General features: G+C 46.0%; 1 protein-coding gene across 1 annotated transcript; it reads right to left on the bottom strand.

Annotated features, from left to right (window-relative positions):
* Window positions 1–12758: 12758 nt before the first annotated feature.
* On the bottom strand, window positions 12759–18578 carry LOC127311598 (transcription initiation factor TFIID subunit 6). Its single transcript, XM_051342041.2, has 12 exons — window positions 18204–18578; window positions 16995–17081; window positions 16690–16791; window positions 16499–16607; window positions 15565–15671; window positions 15336–15473; window positions 15167–15262; window positions 14925–15049; window positions 14221–14353; window positions 14014–14139; window positions 13441–13552; window positions 12759–13273 (listed from the first exon to the last, which is right to left on the bottom strand). Exons 1-12 carry the CDS (start codon window positions 18327–18329, stop codon window positions 12888–12890), a joined length of 1647 nt encoding a protein of 548 aa, XP_051198001.1. The 5' UTR covers window positions 18330–18578; the 3' UTR covers window positions 12759–12887.
* Between the last annotated feature and the right edge of the window lie 867 nt (window positions 18579–19445).

The following is a 19445-nucleotide window of genomic DNA, read 5'->3' as shown; positions in this document are numbered from 1 at the left end:
TCTCCTGGATCCCCCGAGATGGGATCGGCGGCGGCGGCGTCTCTGGAAGGTTTTCCGTATCGTGGCTCTCGGTACTGGGGGTTTCGCAACGGAGGCTTTAAGTAGGCGGAAGGGCAGGTCAGGAGGCGGCACGAGGGCCCCACACCACAGGGCCGCGCGGCCAAGGGGGGGGGGCCACGCCGCCCTATGGTTTGGGCACCTCGTGGCCCCACTTCGTCTCCTCTTCGGACTTCTGGAAGCTTCGTGGCAAAATAGGCCCCTGGGCGTTGATTTCGTCCAATTCCGAGAATATTTCGTTACTAGGATTTCTGAAACCAAAAACAGCAGAAAACAAAGAATCGGCACTTCGGCATCTTGTTAATAGGTTAGTTCCAGAAAATGCACGAATATGACATAAAGTGTGCATAAAACATGTAGATAACATCAATAATGTGGCATGGAACATAAGAAATTATCGATACGTCGGAGACGTATCACCAAGCATCAGAAGCGCAAGGTGTTCTAAGCGTGGATCTTACAGTAGGCCGAAAAACCATCCCTACGTCGTTCTTCATCGTCGATAGCAAGAGCACCTACGCCGTCCTACTAGGGAGAGATTGGATTCACGCCAATTGCTGCATTCCATCCACAATGCACCAATGCTTGATACAGTGGGATGGCGATGAAGTTGAGGTCGTCCAGGCAGATGACACAGCCGAAATTTCAACGGCTGGCATGAACATTTGGGACGCGGTGGACCAAGAGCCGCTTTCTGGAGTCAGTCTGGACGGGTGTGAGCGCATTGAGGTTACAAAAAACGGGGTGAGGCTGGTCTTATCCACTGGCCTGACAGTGTAACCGCACCAAAGTTACTAGATATGTGTAGCAAGGCCGATCGGCCCCAAAAAATAAAAATAAGTTGTAAATTCGCGTTAAGCGGTGCAATGAAAAAGGAGGCCGATTCAGGCAATCGGCCCATAATACCCTTATCATATATTACGCCTGTGTTCAGCATTGAGCTAGCAGGTGATGGAAAGTTAGGGTATGGGCTTACTACAGAGCCGCTATCTGTAGTTACTTGGCAGATTCGGCTCGGGGGGCACCCTAACGGATAAACTGGTGCGATTCATGGACAGTGAAATGAGGGGGGCCGATACGACACAAGAAATCGGCCAATAAAAAAAAATACATATAAAATACAAGTATAGCCGATGCACAGACATCGACTCTAGACCAAACCCAGTCGAGCAGTTATCATTACGTGGGAAGAGTTCTAACGAAGAAATGCTTCAAGCGCATGGAGGGCGTCAGCACGGACACGATCCACCTCGGCGATCTCGGCTTCGTCATCTTCGTCCTTGCCCGTCACCAGCTGTCCGTTCAGAGCACGTATTTCGGCCAGATCAATCTTCAGTTCAACCTTGAGGCCTTCTGCTTCCTCGTGAGAATGGGCAATGAGAGCTTCCTTATCTTGGATCAGCTGTTTGGTTACTCTGACCCTCTCTTCAAGATCCTCCAGCTCCTTGCGAAGGGTCTCAAGTTCGGTGCTGCTAACAGAGGTGTCGGTTTTGGCGTCCAAGGCAGCCTTTTTCTCATTAAGCCGTTGACATTTGTTTGCAATATCGGCTCTCAACGGAAGCTGGGCATGGCGTAGGTCGATTCTCTGACGAGCCAACTTTACCCTCGACTTGAAGGCTGATAGAGTCACGATTGGCCAGAGTTTCACCTGCAAGGTCACCGGGAGATGAGGCTGAATGTCCTCAAGAATGCCCTTCACTTCTTCAGGGTTTTCAACCAATGCCTCAATGGTGGAGGAGAGCAAAGCCTTGAGGCGCTGGAGTTGGCCATTGGTAGTGATGGGCCCTAGCTCTTCGTTTACTCTGGAAGTGGCTGGTTCGATCGATTCAGGGTCGAATGTTAGCAAGCTTGAGAGGTCACAACCCTTACAAACGAACGAGAACAGCGTCAGTATTCAGTGAAGGAGAAAGGTAAAGCTAAGAGAAAGGAGTATACCTCTCCCAAGACCAGAGGGACAGCCGATGATGAGATAATCGGCTCTCGCGCTTCCGCCGTGGGCTTGGTCAAGTTGGTAGCCTTGTCAGCTGCACTTTGGGAAGTCGCTAGATCTAGGGTGGTGGTTGGCATTACTACCTCCTCGACTTCTTCACTAGACGTATCGACAGTCTGCAAAGAAAATGGTTAGCCGATGCGAGTAGCGATGGGTTAGTATGAAATATAAACCAGGGGAAGTAATTACATTTGAAACCTCCTGGCTTGGCGAAGAAGCTTGCGGTTCTTTGCGAGCTCTCTTAACGCATCGGCTCTTTGTGCGTAGCCCTGTTTTGATGGAAGCTTGGGGGGAAGCAGGTTCGGGGGTTGACCTTTTTCTGGAAGCCGACGGTGGCAGGTCTAGTTGGCTCTGCGTGGTGGTGTTCCCGGAATTGCCCGAGCTGGAGTGCTCTCGACTGAATTCTGTCCCCTCGCTAGAGTTTTCTTCAGTAGAGGTCTGTGAAGGAAATACAAACACGTTGAAGGCCCTGGAGAGAGAGATGAAATTGATCAAGGCATGGATCAACTTACATGCAAACTTTCTTGAGAAGGAATAGGGCTTTGGCGCTTCAAGGTTTTCTGGCAGATACTTTCCTTACGGCTTTTCTCGTCCTGGTCGAAGCTCGGGGGGCAGCTGGCCCAGAAGAGGCTGCGCGTTTAGGAGCCGATTTTGGCGGAATCGGCTGACTCTGCATTACGACTTTCTTCAGGGATGGTGAGCCCTTGCAGAAGAGAACCACGGGAGCCGGAGGAAGGAACTGGAATGAGGAGCCGTCTTCATGTACAGGTTCCGGACCATCTTGTTGCTGCAAGGAAACAGGGTCAGGTGATAAGCAATCATTACAAACCGCTGCAAAGTATTTGTGAGTAGTGGTACCTGTTCTGCAGGGATATCATATTCAGCGTCAAGTTGCTTCAGCAATGGTCCTAGAGCTCTCCTGAAGGCATGGGTCTTCCACATTGACCACCAGGTTTCGAAGCCGTCGGTTGACGAGATGAAACGGAGGTTGTGAGGGATTGGAAGGGATAGAGGATCAAAGAAAGAGTAACACCTTTGGCCGGTGATGACATCGGGCAGCTCGGCTCTACTTTCTGTCAAGTGGTGAAGGGAGAAGTGTGGAGACACCTGCCCGAGACCAAACTGCCGGGCCACCACAACTGGCTGGTAAGACTCGTAACCAGGTTTGATGATCCTATTGGAGGTGCTCATGCCAACTGGAAGAAAGCAGGGACGGATCATAATGGAATATAAGTGTCGGGTGCTAGGATCATCGGTGAAGTTGTCTAGCCTGAAGGAGACTGGATTTTCAAAATCTCCAGATGCGGTATAAGGAAAGAACAGGGGATTGTCCAGGCCCTGGAAGAAAATCCTGAACCACTCTGATGCCTCCTTAGGGATCAGTTTGCTGCCCGGAAGGCTATAGAGAGCTTGGCCGTAGCTAGTGCATCGGATATGCTTCCCTTTAGCATCTGGGAAGGTGCAAGTAGTCAAAGGTGGAGAGTTTGGGATCTGGTTTTGGAAGTATAGCTGAGCCCATAACTGAATAAACCACCAGGGGCCTCCTGTTTTAACTGTCCTTTGGGAGAACAGTTTGACAGACATCAATTGGAGAGATCGATAGACTTCTCCAAGGAATAGTTTGCCGATGCCAAGCTGAGTGCCTTTGGCAAGCTCATAGGCCAGAGAGAGGTAATTCTTGGTTGGGGCAAGTGAGGGGCCACAGAATATGAAGTGCTCCAACCAGAAATTCAGGAAGGCTGTATGTTCTCTCTCTGTCACAGGGCCTTTGGTTTTCATGTAACATTTGAGGTAGGCACCCCAGCTTGTACACTCTGTTTTGGAAGACAGGGTGAAAGGAACCTTTGGCAGTTTAAAAGCAGAAGGGCTTGGGGATGCAATGTCAAGGCCTGTGATCATGGCCACGTCTAGCAGGGTTGGTGTCATGGGGCCATGGCCAAACATGAAGCAATTCATTGCATCGGACCAAAAGTAGCCGATGGTTTTCACAAGGTTTTCATTTTTCTCAAGGGGGGACAATGATAATGACAAAGCATCGGCTATCCCTATAGTTTCCCAGGTGGCATAGTGAATTTTCGATACTCTACGATACCATGCCACCCAACCCTCAGGAGGATTAGGCCAGGCTCGCAGGCAGTCGGCCCAAGAAGTCAGATCTAAGTTCTGGCTCACGAAAGGAATTCTATTGGCCTCGCATGAAATCAAATGAGCAGGACTCTCGGAGGAACGAGGACCAAGACAAAGAGAATCTGGGAGAGAAGGATGCGGCAGCAGGATGTCTGAAACCTAAATTAATAGTGAAATAGGGCATTAATTCAGGTGTTTGCTGTTGATTTTAGCACTCATTCAGATGGCGAGGAGCAGTTAAGGGTTACCTTCAGACCAGCAACTATAGCGTTGGCGTTGGATGCTTCCGCCATTGGATCTGCTGCGTAGATGATATAGGCACGGATGTGACCTGAGATTCGGGCGACTGTGAGTTGGATCTGTTCGGGCAGCGATTTGGGGATCTGAGTTTATTCTCTCAGACGAAGAGTGCAGGTTACCGTTTGAATAGGCAACTGATGTGGCCTTAGTTGTGTTTTATGGTGAAGACCGATGCGATGCCATCGGCTCTTTGAGAGTTGACTGACTTTGACTATCGGCAGGATTAGTTGGAAACACTTCTTCATAATAAAAGGGGTTTTTTACAACGAAGAGCCGATTGCTCAGGGAAGGAAGAGCAAAAGAGGAGCCGATTGCTCAAGAACTACTACTAGTCCTACAGTAGTACTTCCTACTCTAAGGACCGTCGCTGTCCTCGTCGTCGCCGTTGTAGCCGCCGCCGGTGCTGCTGCTGGCAAGTTCCTCATCGCTACTACCGTAGCCTTCAATAGGGGCTTCTTCCTCCTCATCGTCATCGTCTTCGTCGTCATCTGACCAGGCCCAGCCGCGGAAGCGCTTCGCCGGCGGCTCGTCGGGGAGGAGTCGTCTTCTTCTTCCTCCTCGTTGGAGGAGGCGTCGTCCTCCTCGTCCTCCTCTTCTTCCTCTTCGTTAGAAGGGTTGAAGTTACCCCAGGAGAGGAGGTCATCTTCACTCTCTGCTGCCAGCTCCCCGTCAATGAGGAACCGGAGGTCGGCCTCCCCATCGGTCAGGGGCAAATCGCCATCTGACCCGACGAGGGCCTCAGGTGGGCCATCTGGCACGAAGTTGAAGTCCCACTCTTGCTCATCCCCTTGGTTGTGCTCCGGCATCGGTTCACTCGAGGAAGAAGATTGGAAGGAGAGAGCCGATGAAGCAGAGGAGGAGGATGAGGCCATGGTGGAGGAGGGTTTTTGGGTGCCGATGGTCAGAAACAGAGCAAGAGGATGAAGAGGCGAACTGTTCGGCGTGGTTAAATAAAGGGGATATAGTGGGGATTCAATGCCACGGCAGTTTCCGAGGAAGTGGTGCCCACGCGGAGAAGTTGAGAAGGCAAGGCATCATGATGAAAGATACTGCGACGGTTCTGCTCTGCCACGACATGACCCGACGAAGAAAACCAGAGTGGTTTTGGAATTACCATTGCCAAAACCAGGGGGCATGTGTTATCACCAGAATTTAACCGGATCAGAAGGTGGGCCGTGGTGAAGATGGGCTTGAAGAATATACACGGAAGATATACATGAATCGGCCTTGTACACGAAGTTTGGGCCAGGTGGCCCGTGTATCTGTAATTTATAGTAGATTCCGTGTCGGTTAGGATTAAAACAGAGTTTAGCTCGTGTACGGTTGGGGTTATTCCCAAATTAGAAAGTCTACGGACTATAAAGATGTATCTAGGGTTATTGAGAAAGGAGGACGATCACGTTCACAACAAATCAATCTAGGCGCATCGCCACCCCTTGTTTCGAGGGTTTCTCCCGGGTAAGCATCATGCTGCCTAGATCGCATTGCGCGATCTAGGCAGTATCGGTTTATTCGTTCTTGGTGTTGCTCGTGCTGAAGCCTTTTTGATGGCGAGCAACACCCTTATCTCAGGTGTTTTGGGATTGACGTCGATACTTTCACGATGTACTTGTTTAGCTACGCTATCCCTCATATCTGGCTGCCCTTACACCTACGCTAGGTGTAAGGGCAGCATCTTGCTTGTTCATTAGCTAGTATGTCTAATCTGTTATAGTTGCTCCTTGTTCTTCAAGGATTTGTTTGATATCCGCATGGTTAGGCCTTATAAACGGGTTGAACGATCCGGTAGTGCGTGAGGTGTGGTTAATGAAGTCCTAAAGGGATTGTTCCGGGGATCAGCTTCATGCTGGTTTTTAGGCCTCTTTAGGGCTAGTTTCCTATCATCTTACGTATCTGCTAGGCTCAATTACGCATAGGATGTTCCGGTTATGCGGTGAAAACCCTAGACTATCGTAGATTAGTTTAGCTTGATTTTGATTAAGCAGGATCCCCATGTTAATGTAAAATCTATCGTGTTTCATGGGGCAATCGGCTATTAGAGCCGATCCACAGAACAACCTAAGAGCCGATCGGGGCTCGTATTTAATGTTTACATGTTTGCCATGCAGGAAATTAAGTCGAAGCAATCCATCACCTTCCTGACCAGGTATAGGTCAGGTGGCACGCCCTTGCATCAGCATCGGACGTGCGTGCCAGGAGCATTGCGGGCCGTCGCCCGAGGGACCAGGGCCAACCGCAGTCCTGGGAGCCTCCCGGCTCTACGGTGTTGCTCGTCGTTGCTCGCCGGTGGGTTTCTGACGGCAACACAATGGTAACAAAGTTACATGCCGACATTTTTGCCTATTGCTTGGTCGCAAATCGTGATTTTGGGTCGGGCGGTGATGGGGGCGGCGGGCGGACCCAGAACCTGGCGGCGTGTTCCTCTCCTTCCCTCCTAGCCTCGGCATCGCCAGGCCAGTGGTGATGGAGACGGATCTCGTACTGCTCCTCCTCAAGTTCTGGGACCACGGCACCAAGGGCAGCGGCCCTGGATGACGGGGACGGCGTCGACCTGGTGGCAGGTGGCGGGCGTCTAGTGCCACTGACCGTGGCACCGTGGTGGTGGTCTTATCTCTCGCCGGAGGAGATCGGCTAGTTGTGTGGCTAGCCGTGGCGGATCTCGCGATCCGGCTCTTATGGGAAAAGTAACGCACCTCTGCAGAGTGTATCAAATTGTGGCTTATCACTCCCAGTTCCGGGAAGGGAACTACGAACACGGCAGGAAAGGAACTCCATGAAGTTCTAGTCAACCTGTGATTCTGTGAAGACTGGCAGGCATAGTTTTCAGAATAAAATCAATCTTTTGAAGAAATGTTTTCAAAACATGCATTGACCTGAGATTTCCTGATCAACGGTCGTAGCTAGTGCATCAAACACCTTTTCTATTTTGAACTTGTTGAGTACCTCTGTACTCACTTTCTTTCGACACCCTTGCTAGACTATGATATGAAAGTGGAGGCCAACGACGGAGCGCCGGAAGGAGGCTACGAGCTGGTCTATGAAGAACCTGATCTGTCCGGAGGGGTGAAAGGCGTAGACTATGGGATAGTCTACGGGGCCGACGATAATGAGGCGGAGGAGTAGTGACATACCTTAGTATCATAGAGCCGAGCAGCGTAGAACTTACTTAAATAACTTGTTGAGCTCTCTTTCATCTATATGAGAGTTGTAATAGTACTTAAGTAATATCTTAGGGTGTTCTCATCGGACCTGTGAGAATACCAACTTGTTAAGACTATGTCTGTAATAATATCTGGAGTGTTATGACCTGCAATGTTTCTGTCGTACCACTATGAGGGGTGTGACATTTGTGAAGAAATCCCTTCACGAAGATCATATCAACAACTTGTATACTACAACATGCAGTGGTATGCTGGGTCACCTCAACGTTTCAACTAAATTGTTCCCTCCAACAACGGCGCCGATAGTTCATGACAATCTGCCGCAAGTTCATCACTCACTCGCCCAAATGGTCGTTAGTTCAATGTCTTAGTGAACAAAAAAGTCTCACTTTCGGCCACATATTCATGAATATGAAATCAAATGGCATGCGTTAGATCCTCCGTGGTGGAAGGCGCCCCCTCTACGGTAACCGACATCGTCATTGGTGTCAAGCTCGTCGCCGGTCGAGTCAAACTTACCGCTGGTGGTGTTCTCCTTTCCCGCAAGATGATGTTGCGTTGCTCATTCTACCACGTCCGCGTCTCGGTGTCGATCGTAGATGTGTTGGACATCAAAAGCGCCAAGTCTTCTATCCGCTTCTTCGGCGCGACATTGGCCTTGAGCAGGGGCATATGCAGCAGGGTGTTTGGGTATGTTGTGGCCCACCCTAAAGTTAGAAAAACGTTTATAGTTAGTCATGTATGCAAATTTTTATCACATATAAGCATTGCAAAAAAAATAGTAAGGTGCGCCCACCCTACGGTAATTTTGTGCATCCGCCACTGGCCTTGAGGAGCTCGATCTTCACTGCTTGCTTATCCAACATCGACGACCACCTCGCATTGGCCTTCTCCTCCCTTGCTGCCTTGTTTTCCTCCCTCATGATGGCATTGGCGATGCACAAGTTTGCGCTCGTCAAACGCCACCTTCATCCTTGCCCAATAGGTATCCGCGTTTTGGTTCGCGCTGGTGCGTCCATGCTTCGGAGAGGCATTCGTCCTCCTTGGACCTCCACCTAGGGCCTCTACCGTCGGTTCGTGCCTTCTTCTTTTCTGGCCGGCACTTTCTTCTTTTTTCTGGCCGATGCGGGAACTGGCGGCTCATGCTCTTCCTCTTCATCCTCCTCGCCCCACTTCTCTTTCTTGCTCGAAGTAGGCTTGGTACTCTTCCTACGTGTACGCCGACTGGGAGCCGGTTTGGATGAGCTCGTGCATGATGGAGTCGCCCTGTCATAAAGTACACTTTTATATTATATGAATTGGGATTTTAAGAGATTTTGATATTTTCTTCTTAAAATTTGGTCAAATTTTACAAGTTTAACTTTGAGAAAAATAAAAAGCGCATGGGAAAATAAAAACGGAGAGAGTAGCTAGGTAGGCGAGGGAGAGATCTGCGTAGAAATTCTAAAAGATAGCATGGAACATAACAAAGTCAGCAAAATGCATGTACCCGTTTAATGTTTTTATAAGTATTTTTTCATAAAGAAAAGTATTTTTTTTTTTGAAATCTCGATAGGATATTTTTTTTCACATGAAACTACTTGCTATCGAGTTGTGCTCCCGACTGCAAAACAAATACTAAAATAGCTCGCGTTACGTTGTAAAACTTTTGGACCAAGAAAAAGAAACTCCCCACAACTGGATGCCGTATTACTCCTTATAGCATCATCCTAACATGTACTGTTCTCGCAAGTCAAAATATATCATAAATAAGGTAGCTCAACTGAATCTGATTCAAAACATGACAAAAGTTTTTCTGAAAGCAACCGATCTGCTGGTGTCACACCCAGCTAGCTGCAGCCTCCAATAATTTCTGAAAGCTGGAAAGAGACAAAGATTAGCTTTATGGCCTTGACGCCGTTAGGAGATTAGCTACCTCGACCACCTTAATTAGCCTGTGATGCGATGCATGTCAACGTCTAGCCAGCTTCATCTGCCACCTAAAACAGGTCTCGCTGGCGAGCAATGCCCAAAATGCCCTCCACTACTAGCACGAGCCTATCCAAACTAGAAAGCGAGTGCTAGGAAAATGGCTAGGCACCTGTTGTGTGGAAAACGTTTTATCAGGATTACATCCTACACGCTTTCACAAAAGGGATTGCATTGCACACATATGCTGCCAGACCTTATCGTAATTTGATTCATTTACAGAGTATAGAAACACCCAGCCTAAAAAACACACGTTCCCTGCAAACCATGCGTTTCACTCAACACTCAAACACTTCCTTTACTTCAGTCCTTGAAGGTAAAAAAATTGTAGGATTGCTTGGTCATGAAGAATTTGAGATAGAAAAGTTAACATGGATTGGAGGAGTTCAAAACTAAAAATACAGCATGTATTAATTGGGAAGAGTTTAAAAAATTAAGCTTTTAGTCGACCGTAAATGCCCACGCCACTATATCTATATGCATTTTGTTTGGAAAGTTCCTATTGGCAATACCTAGTTGTCTCGTCATCATCATTGTTTGCCTCGGAGTCTTCCTAAGATGTCCCTTCCATCAACTCATGTAATAAAAGACATCGCAAAATTAAGAAAAAAAAGGCCTTATGCGTGGTTGGAACAGAAGGTGTTGTGAACAAAACTGAAGGTGATTGACTCGTTCCGTCATCCATAAGCTGTAACTTGGCTCGGCTCAGGACCTGTTGTTGCGCTTCAGGAGATTGAGTGTGAGTCCCTTGTAAGCCCTACTGTCTAATAAAGATCCAGTTTTACCCGCAAAAAAAATGTGGGCGTTTGAGATTTTGTCGATCATCCGTCGTTGCAATAGTAATCAGAGATCATAGGGGCAGGATTCCACCGGAAAATGTATCTAGCATATATTGTCACCCTAGCAATGAGTATTGTGAGCGTTGCAAAGACAATCCCAAAGAAGAAGAAGAGCGCCTAAGCTCCAGAGTCCAGACTGATAATTCGAAAAACAATCTATGGAACTCACTAATGTATCGCGTAAACCAGTCTTCTGAAATGAAATGAGAATAGATGCTAGCCAAACCATCTTTCAAGGCATGACACGGAGTAAAACAAGTTAGAGGAGATGAGATCGGCCGAGTGCTCTCCGTTCGAGATTGTCTCGACTATGTCCACATCCTATTTCGTTTCTATTTCCGAATCTTGTTGTAAATCAAAAGAAGTACTCGTAGTACGTTAGAAGTTCTCGGTGGACGCAATTTGGTTTGGAGATGGACAAAGCTCTACTTTCGCCATGGTATGATAGGTGAGCCCCTTTTGGTAATTTCGTCCACAACCAGCAGCCGACTCGGTAGCGGAGCAACAGTGCAAAGCATTCTGTCCCGATCCGGCCGGAGAATCTTGACGCTTAATCCCGACGTGGACGCGTCGGCTCGCCACGGCGCAAGGGGCACAACCGTCATTTCCAGGCAGTGACGGCTGACGAACCGGATGCCGTCATTTCGTTAACCCGGCGGATCCTCTGCGGCCACGGCCGTGTGTCCACCTCCACTAGCTGAATAAAACTGCGAACAGCTGAACTAGGCCGACGCCAATCTTCCCTTCCGTGCACACGGGATCCGCGGTGGGGCCCACAGAAGCTCGACGCGGCAGGGCAGATGATTGGTTTGTCCGCCAACATCTCGGAGAGGGCCCACCTGCCCGTGGTGTCAAGCTTTCTTCACGCGATCCTGGGAGATTTTGGGGGTTGCTTGGTGCCATGATGCGACCCATCCCATTATTGTGATCGACATCGACAGATCGCTCTCACAACTTTCAAGACGACTTATCTTGGGCGATCAAATGAGTTCTTGCTACGAGGTACTTATCTTGCTTTGTTTCTGGCTCAAAAAGGATTTGCAAGTGGAATAGGACGCGCTATTCACTCTCCAAGCACAAAGTTGGGCCATCCCAAAGTCCAGATTACCCCTGATCTTTTAAAATAAATCTCTGGACCATCTTTTTCCAATATGTTTTTTTCGAGCAATGTGTGAGGTGATGACCTAGATGGAGAATATAAACAAAAAAAATGGAACAATTGGGGAATAGAAGGACGGACATGATTGTCGATGACGTCCGTCGAGCTTTACACATTGTTGCCGCGCCGTAGCGAGCTAACATACCGGTCGTCAGGTCCTATCTAACAAAATGGAGAAAATGCTGAATTAATCTATTACCGGGTTCAAAGTTTCTTACATGCATCAAAATGTGGTAGAAATAAGTGAGTATAAAAGATGGAATTCACCCAAAATTTTGTGAACATAACGGTGTGATTTCTATGCCACTCACTCCCTCCCGTCCAAAAGAAACTTGTTTCATAAACATGCAACTTTCAAGATATTTCCTCTGTTCTAAAATACTCTATGGTTTAGGTCTAAAAATTTATTCTTTGTTAGTCTATATTTTAGCTTTGTAATTGACAACTATGCAGAAAATGCTACTTTTTTTTATTACTCCCTCTATCTCAGTTTACTAGTCCTGAACATGTACCTAGGTCGTCAATTTGATCTATATAATATAAATTATATAACATAAAAATTATACCATTAGAAAGTATAAAACCTAAAATTTCTAATAAAAAAAATTGTAATATATATCTTATGTTAAGTTGGTCAAATTGACGACCTAAGGATACGCATAGGACTAGTAAACTAAAACGGAGGGAGAGGATGTCATTAATTTTAATGTAGGTTGGATTGGTTGAATTAATAATAATAAATGTAGCACTAGTTTTTCTCAATTTTTTAGGACGTAAACTAAATCAGAACGGAGGAATTATATCTTTGATGAAGTGTCTAGATACATATGAATATTCGACAACTTATATGGAACGGAGGGATTATTGAACAAAATCCTAACATTATGAAAATCCATATGATTTTATAATTCTACGTAACAATTTAATGCAATATCAGTGTTCGAACTTGTAACAAATGACACACTGTTTAGGGAAGAAGAAAATTCAGCGCAAGTCTGAAATGTTTAGCGCCTATTTTTCACGGCTGACTTGCGAGTCCCAAGCTTACCAACGTTGCAGCCTGCAGGTTGATCAGTCCTGTGGCGTACGTGACCAAGCAAGCCACGTACAGCAAGTTCACGGCAGTATGGCAATACTTTTTTCTTTTTTCCGGAACAGAGGTAAAAGCATTGTCTCATCACATTATATTAATTGAAAAGGAGTTTAACAACATCCTGGAGTTGAGGCTGCAGGTGGGACTATTCAACTCACATGGATCAATTCTCCCTTAGCCTACGAATTTCTCTCTAGAGGAAGAAGGATATCTCTGGCGGCTGGATGAACGAGAAGATGGCTTCACCGAACACATCGTGCAACGATGCCAGGAGATGCCCAGCGTCTTGGTCCTCCTTCCAGGCCTGCCTCAGCACCGCGGACACCATCTGGGCGTGGTGGTTACCTCCCTGGTCTCTCCGGATCAGGCCTGCTGCTGCTATGCCATCCGCCATTTGTCCAGACGAAGATGCTTGCATCATGCTGGGGTTGGGTAGCTGCATGGAGAAACTGTCGACACTTCCTGGCATGTTTCCTGCCATTGTAGCGGCTGGAAACATGGAGCTCATCGGCACATCGGATGCCATCTTCTTTAGAGGTGGCTGGGATGCCGAGAGATCTGTACTAGACTTCCGTTTATCTGAAATGTGCACAAGGATAACAAGCCATTAATTTTAATGATTTCAGCCTTTTGTGTATTATGTGCATCCAAGATGAGAAGCTGCATGAGGGCAGGTTTTATTGGATTTATTGCCGAGTAATAAATTAATAATACATCGATATACGGTAAATATAGCGAGCACTTACTTGGGTTGTTAGTTGCAACTCTTTTATTACTCCTCAAAAGTGGCTGAGTTGACGCAGAGAGCAAACCAGGAAATAACTTGAGACGCTCATACAAGCATTTGCCTGCAGCACACTGAAAGAATGGATCTCGCAGTAAGCAACAAAATAGCCATTGGCAGGTGCACCATAATGTATTATGCTTCGGTAAGTAAATAATAAAACCAGGTGCTAGTGCGCATGCAAAGGAAGGTTTTTTTCTTTACTAGCCCACACTTACTGAGTTTAAACAACATAAAACCATATATATCCATTAAATCCCTACACCTAATGAGATCTGACAATAGGGTGACACATGCCAATTGACTGGTGGGACTACAGCCTCTCAACTTCTCCATCCGCCTAGCACAAACCATATTCAGTACCATATAAGGCACACCAATTCACATGTGGGTCCCATTTGTTATATTCTGTTTGGAGTAAGATAGGTGAGACCTACGGTTTTCTGTTAATGCTTTTGCCTAAGTAAATATGGATCAGTGCAAAAAATTGAATCAAACCAAGTTTCTAAAATGTGCTCTATACTGTGAAACTAACCAGCAGGGCACCGTAAACCCGCCATGCTTCCTTTCTTTTCATTTCATTCGTCTGTTTCTCAAGTTGCAATTCCGGATCCAAAAGTTGCATGTACGGCTGAAGGTTGGGCAAAAGCAGAAGTCTAACCTGGTAATCAACAAAAACTGTCAGCGAATATTTCAGTATTCCTCTAAAGTTTAACCTAACTGGAGACTGAACAGGACCTACCGCACTAGTCCCCAATGCAGATATCCCTTGAACAGCACCATAATGTTGTGTCAATGCTTTGTGAGGATCAAGAAATGCATTGATCAATGTCTTTGTTAACCGGATTTGGAGATTGTGATATGCATGGCCATATCTACACAAAATCATTTCGAGTAAATTAAGAGCAACAGAAAATGCATAAATGTTAAACCAAGTATAACTTTTTCCAGCAAATGGCCTACACAAGTATATGAACAATATAGCAGTTGATTTAGTGAATGTTCGTAAAGACAAAAACTGCAGTCCTGTGAAGCAGAATAATCTAATAAGTGGTTCCACTTTTACCATTTAAGTATGAAATTGACAATGGTCATGCCTTGTTCAAGACAACACAAACCTAAGATAGAATCACGAATAAGAAATAAAAAATCTAACGGAAGAATAGTAAGGAATGGAGGTCAGACCTCTAGTGACTTACCCTCAAGGTGGCGCTCCTCCTTAACTTGGTACAGGAAAAAATATACTATAGCACACTTTATAAAGCGTACACAATTTCATAGAAGGAACTATATTGAATTCGTATGAGTGGTCCTATAGATTAAAGTCTGGGATATGGAGTAAAGAGCTTACAGAAGTTGCATAGATTCTAAATAATCACATCTGAATCTGGAATAGAAATTGAATATTGCTATACTTAAATCCTGAAAAGCTCATTATACACTCACTTCCGACATACTGAAGCAACCAAATTCGCAGAGAAGTCTCTAAGCTCCCAATGGTTGTCAGAAAGCCTGTGCCCTAGCCTTTTCGCAACGATGCACGTGATCATTGATGGCATTAACTGATGCAACTGGCAATGAAAACAAGGATTACTTTTAGAAGGAATATGCTGAAAGCACAATTATGCAATGCTTTAGCGAAACAAATGGCATGCAAAAGTACCAAAACTTGATGGCCAACCACTTACATATGGTTCAATATGAATGTGTGGATTGCGGAGAAGGCTTTGGACAACACGCATGAGAGCAAATAGAACAGGAAGGTCAGCCAAACTCCTGGTAACCTGAAATTTATACAGATGGGCAGTTTAACGTAACGCCAGTTCAGCCACACTGCTATGAAAGTAAGATCACGACCTCATCTGCAATGAAGTACGAAAAGTAAGGGACCAGCGGATGAAGGCCCGAGTCTTTTGACAAGCTCACTAATGCTTCTCTAAAAACTGGGGTGCTTGATCTGCTCATAGTAAGCTCCGCTATTTTATCGAAGTACATCTGCAAAATAAAAAAAAAAGGAAAGAACGTAAATATCTCGTAAAGATCTACATTAATAGGTAGGTATGTACATATATCATAATCATAATACCTGAAGTTCTCTAGATAATATATGCTTAACAGGAAGCTTTATGTCAACTGGTAGTCCATCATCCTTCACATGCTCAGTCCTTTTATTTTCCGCTGGTGCTGAAATTGCTGAGGCAAAACAATGGTTGTCAAAGAAAACGAAAATTTCAAACCGATACAAGTAAAAAGAAGATCGGCTATAAACAAACGATGGACCTAAGGACTTTTCATACATGCCATAGGGGAAAAGAAAATTCCCTTCCCCTCCCCCCCTCCCAACTAGTTCCGACATCTAACACACCCCCTGAATTCTAAAATGAACTACAAGACATTCTCAATGTCAAAAACCCCGTAGAAAATTCCATTAAGGTTTTCCACCGACATGGCGGCTAGATACACCTTGAGCTCCCCAGCCTCCTCCTCACCCGATGCCAGAAGCAGAAAAGTGCTATTTAACCAGCTCAGCAGGAATCTTGACACCGCAGCACCAGCCACTCGCCCTCCTTGCTAGCGCCACTTCCGGGTGCCAAACTCTGGTGCCACTTCTAGACGCCGAGCTCTGGTACCACTCCAATCTCCAGAACAATGCGCATGAGTGGAGGAATGGAGACGAAAAGAAGTGGAGTTGGAGGAAGAAAGATACAGGCTGGCGTGCATGCCCTTGCATTTTTATGAGTCTGGGTAGATTATTATTTGTTGATTTGATGGCTTTGACTGCGGATAGGATCAACTTGACGGCACGTCATGTACAAAAAGGCAGGCTTGCCTTCAGAACAGGGTTGGCAATAGATAGGTGTGTAAAATGGACTTTTCCGCTTCATAACTGATCTAGCTCTCATCCTCTCGCCAAAAAGTTGAAAAGAATGAATATATTCCTTGGCGGACAGAAATATGAGCAGAACTTGTGGAGATGTTAGAAGTGAGAACAAGACATTGTGATTAATATAGGAGCTAACCATCGATAGGAGGATTCTCTGGAATTGCAGGCTGGACGCCCTCAATAGCTAGCCAGTGTGCTACAACTGCTGTGTCGAGAGGAGCTTTCGGTAGAGGAGCTTCAATAATCTGCATGCGGCAGACATATCTCCAATTCATTACCAAAATAAAGTGTAAATTTATCTGATTCATTTATCAATAATGTCCTTACCTCTTTGAAGTCGACCTCCCTGTCATCGATATAGAAGAGATCCTTATGGCCCACAGCTCTTTTAAACCGCAAGGGGTCACCAGAAGCAAATCCGTATACAGGCTGAGTGAAAATCCAAAGTAATAAAGCACATGGCATCAGCTAGACTGCTTGAAAACTTGTTAACTTGCTTCCTGAACTAAATCAAGGGAAAATGTACCAAAATGATTTAACTACCCAAGTCAATTTTCAAGGCATACTATGTCCAGTTATCTACCAACTCTGCATTCATCATCCTATTTTTTTATTGTTGGAAGGAAAGGCACCTCAACATTCCTGAGGCTGAGAGCACTGTCAACATCGTCTGCAGTCAGAACTGTCCTCTTTGCATGCCGCATACACTTGATGGCCTCCTGGAACAATGCACAACACACTTAAATTAATATAACATAATACCAAGGAGCAATGATAGATCTTGAACATGTGAGCTACAATTAAAGATAGAGCAGGAATATCAAATATTTTCAGGAATCCATGGAAACTTCTTGAGTGATGAAATTAGCGTTTGTAGACAGGAGGCGGACTGCGTAATCCAATATAACTAAACAGCTAGTTCTCCCCTACTGCAATTTGGTCCACCGTCCTCACTCAACCACGTCATGAAATATACCCTCACAGTTCTTAGTTTCATCGGCTTTCATTAAGGACCATTGGATTGCGGTGGCACAGTGCAGCTAGCTTACCTCCAACCGTTATATCCTGCAGTTACCCAATCCCCACTCGTCCTCCTGCCTAAGGTGCTCTTCCAACATCTTTCCTATCTCCACCCATTCTAAACCATTGGATTTAGTGCAGACATGATTTAAGCAGTAGACTGTTTGACCATAATGCAATCCAATGTACTATCTCCCATGCCTAAGCTAACCGTGTAAAGCAGTGTGTAAATGAAGGTTCACATAATTAGCGGTGATACATACCCACTTTTTATTGAGAGGGTTTCATGCCCATGGATGGAGATTACTTCTCGGCTCTGAATTGAGATGGAATATTCAGATTTGTGTATGTATTTTAGATGCCTCAACACATTCATCATAGTTGCTTACTAGAGAGAGCTAGCTATATAGGCATATAGCCACTACGCATATATAGAGACTGAAACTTTGTTTGCTGTCGTTAGCGCTTCTCATACCATGGCAACCTTTCATCTACTGAAACAAGTGCTCTAAACCTTTCATCTACTGAAAGAAGTGCTCTAACCCTTTCATCTACTGAAAGAAGTTGCTCTAAACCTCTAATCTACTGAAATAAGTGCTCTAGTTAATTGACAGTCGGTATGGGTTCTAGCTGCCAATCCCCTTCAGATTTGACGGATTGATTGTACCAGTTTCAATACTCTTCAATCACAGGCTTGGGCTGTAAGCTGATCTCCCCTAATTGTGCAGTGCATCCAAATCCAAATTCCATAGGACCAACAATAGGTGAATCGAGGTAAGGATTGCAGGGAATAAGACAGGAGCAAGGGGGCAATGGCGGACCTGCATGATCTCCCGGAGGCGGTACTCGACGTCGGGGGCGAGGGCGGCGGAGACATCGGCGGGGAGGGTGGGGATGCCGACGCTCTGCGCGATCACCTCGATCGTCTCCTTGGGAACGATGCTCATCCCGCCCTCCCCGGGTTCCCGTAAACCCTAGCCTCGCTCGGATCCGGCGGGAGCAAGCCCCGGGAGAGGAGGTGGGGCACCGGCGGGGAGCAGAGGTGGGGACCGGCGGGAGGAGGCGGGGGCGCTGGTTCGTGGGCTTGGCAGCGGGGTCACTGGTCGGCCGGCTCGTCGGCGACGGCGACGGCGACGGCGACTGGCGAGGTTAAGAGGGGGGCGGGGACGAGCGGGTCGGTTCGGGACGGGGAGAGGGTTAACCCTGGTTGCTGACTGGGCACGGTGACGTGGAGAGAGTGCTGACGTGGATCTTCTAGCTGGGCAGGATTCCGTGGAAACAATGATGACATGCTGACCTGCTGGGTAGCACAAAATGCACAACGAAATTTGTATATGAAAATATTATGACACATAGGCCATGTACATCAACCATGACACCAGATTACAAATACAAATTCAAAACTAGACTCTACATATAAAAAACAAATAAATCTAGCTACGATGGTGTCTCGTGAGTTTAATGGCATAAGCTATTTGCGCGGGTCTTTGTTTTGTTTTGGGTAAGATCTTTTTTATTGGAAAACACTTCTCATCCGGCGACCGATCGAGGGAAAAGGATCGGTCGCTCGGTTCCGTGTCCGCTGCTGGGCCGCGACTCGCTGGCTTGACTGGTATCTGGCCCATCAGTTGTTCGCCTGCATGGCCCATCATCGGTTCGCCCACACGTTCGGCCCAGCACTCAACATATATAGAGACCAATTGCTGGCCCAGCACTCAACGTTCGGCCCGATTTTTGTTGTATTTGTGTGTGAATTTTTGTAAAGATAGTTGGTGTTTTTGTTGTAATTCAATATGTACCAAATTAATTTTTGCTTGACCATTTTGCAGTGTTTGTGAACATATATATTTTTGTTTTAATCATTTCTGACTTTTGTACAAATAGTTGGTGGATTTTTGTTGTAAGTATGTTATCTACCTCTCCACATGGTATGACTTTTGTTATTAACTATTGTTGTAAATATGTTACTGGTTTGTTGTAAAGATACTTCTTGCATGGAAAATTGACTATTATTGTAAACACCCAAATAAAAAAATTGTTTTTGTTGTTAAATATTATTGTAA

The sequence above is a fragment of the Lolium perenne genome, chromosome 7 (genome assembly GCF_019359855.2).
Source record: "Lolium perenne isolate Kyuss_39 chromosome 7, Kyuss_2.0, whole genome shotgun sequence".
NCBI lineage: Eukaryota > Viridiplantae > Streptophyta > Magnoliopsida > Poales > Poaceae > Lolium > Lolium perenne.
This window is presented reverse-complemented; position numbering and strand designations above follow the sequence as displayed.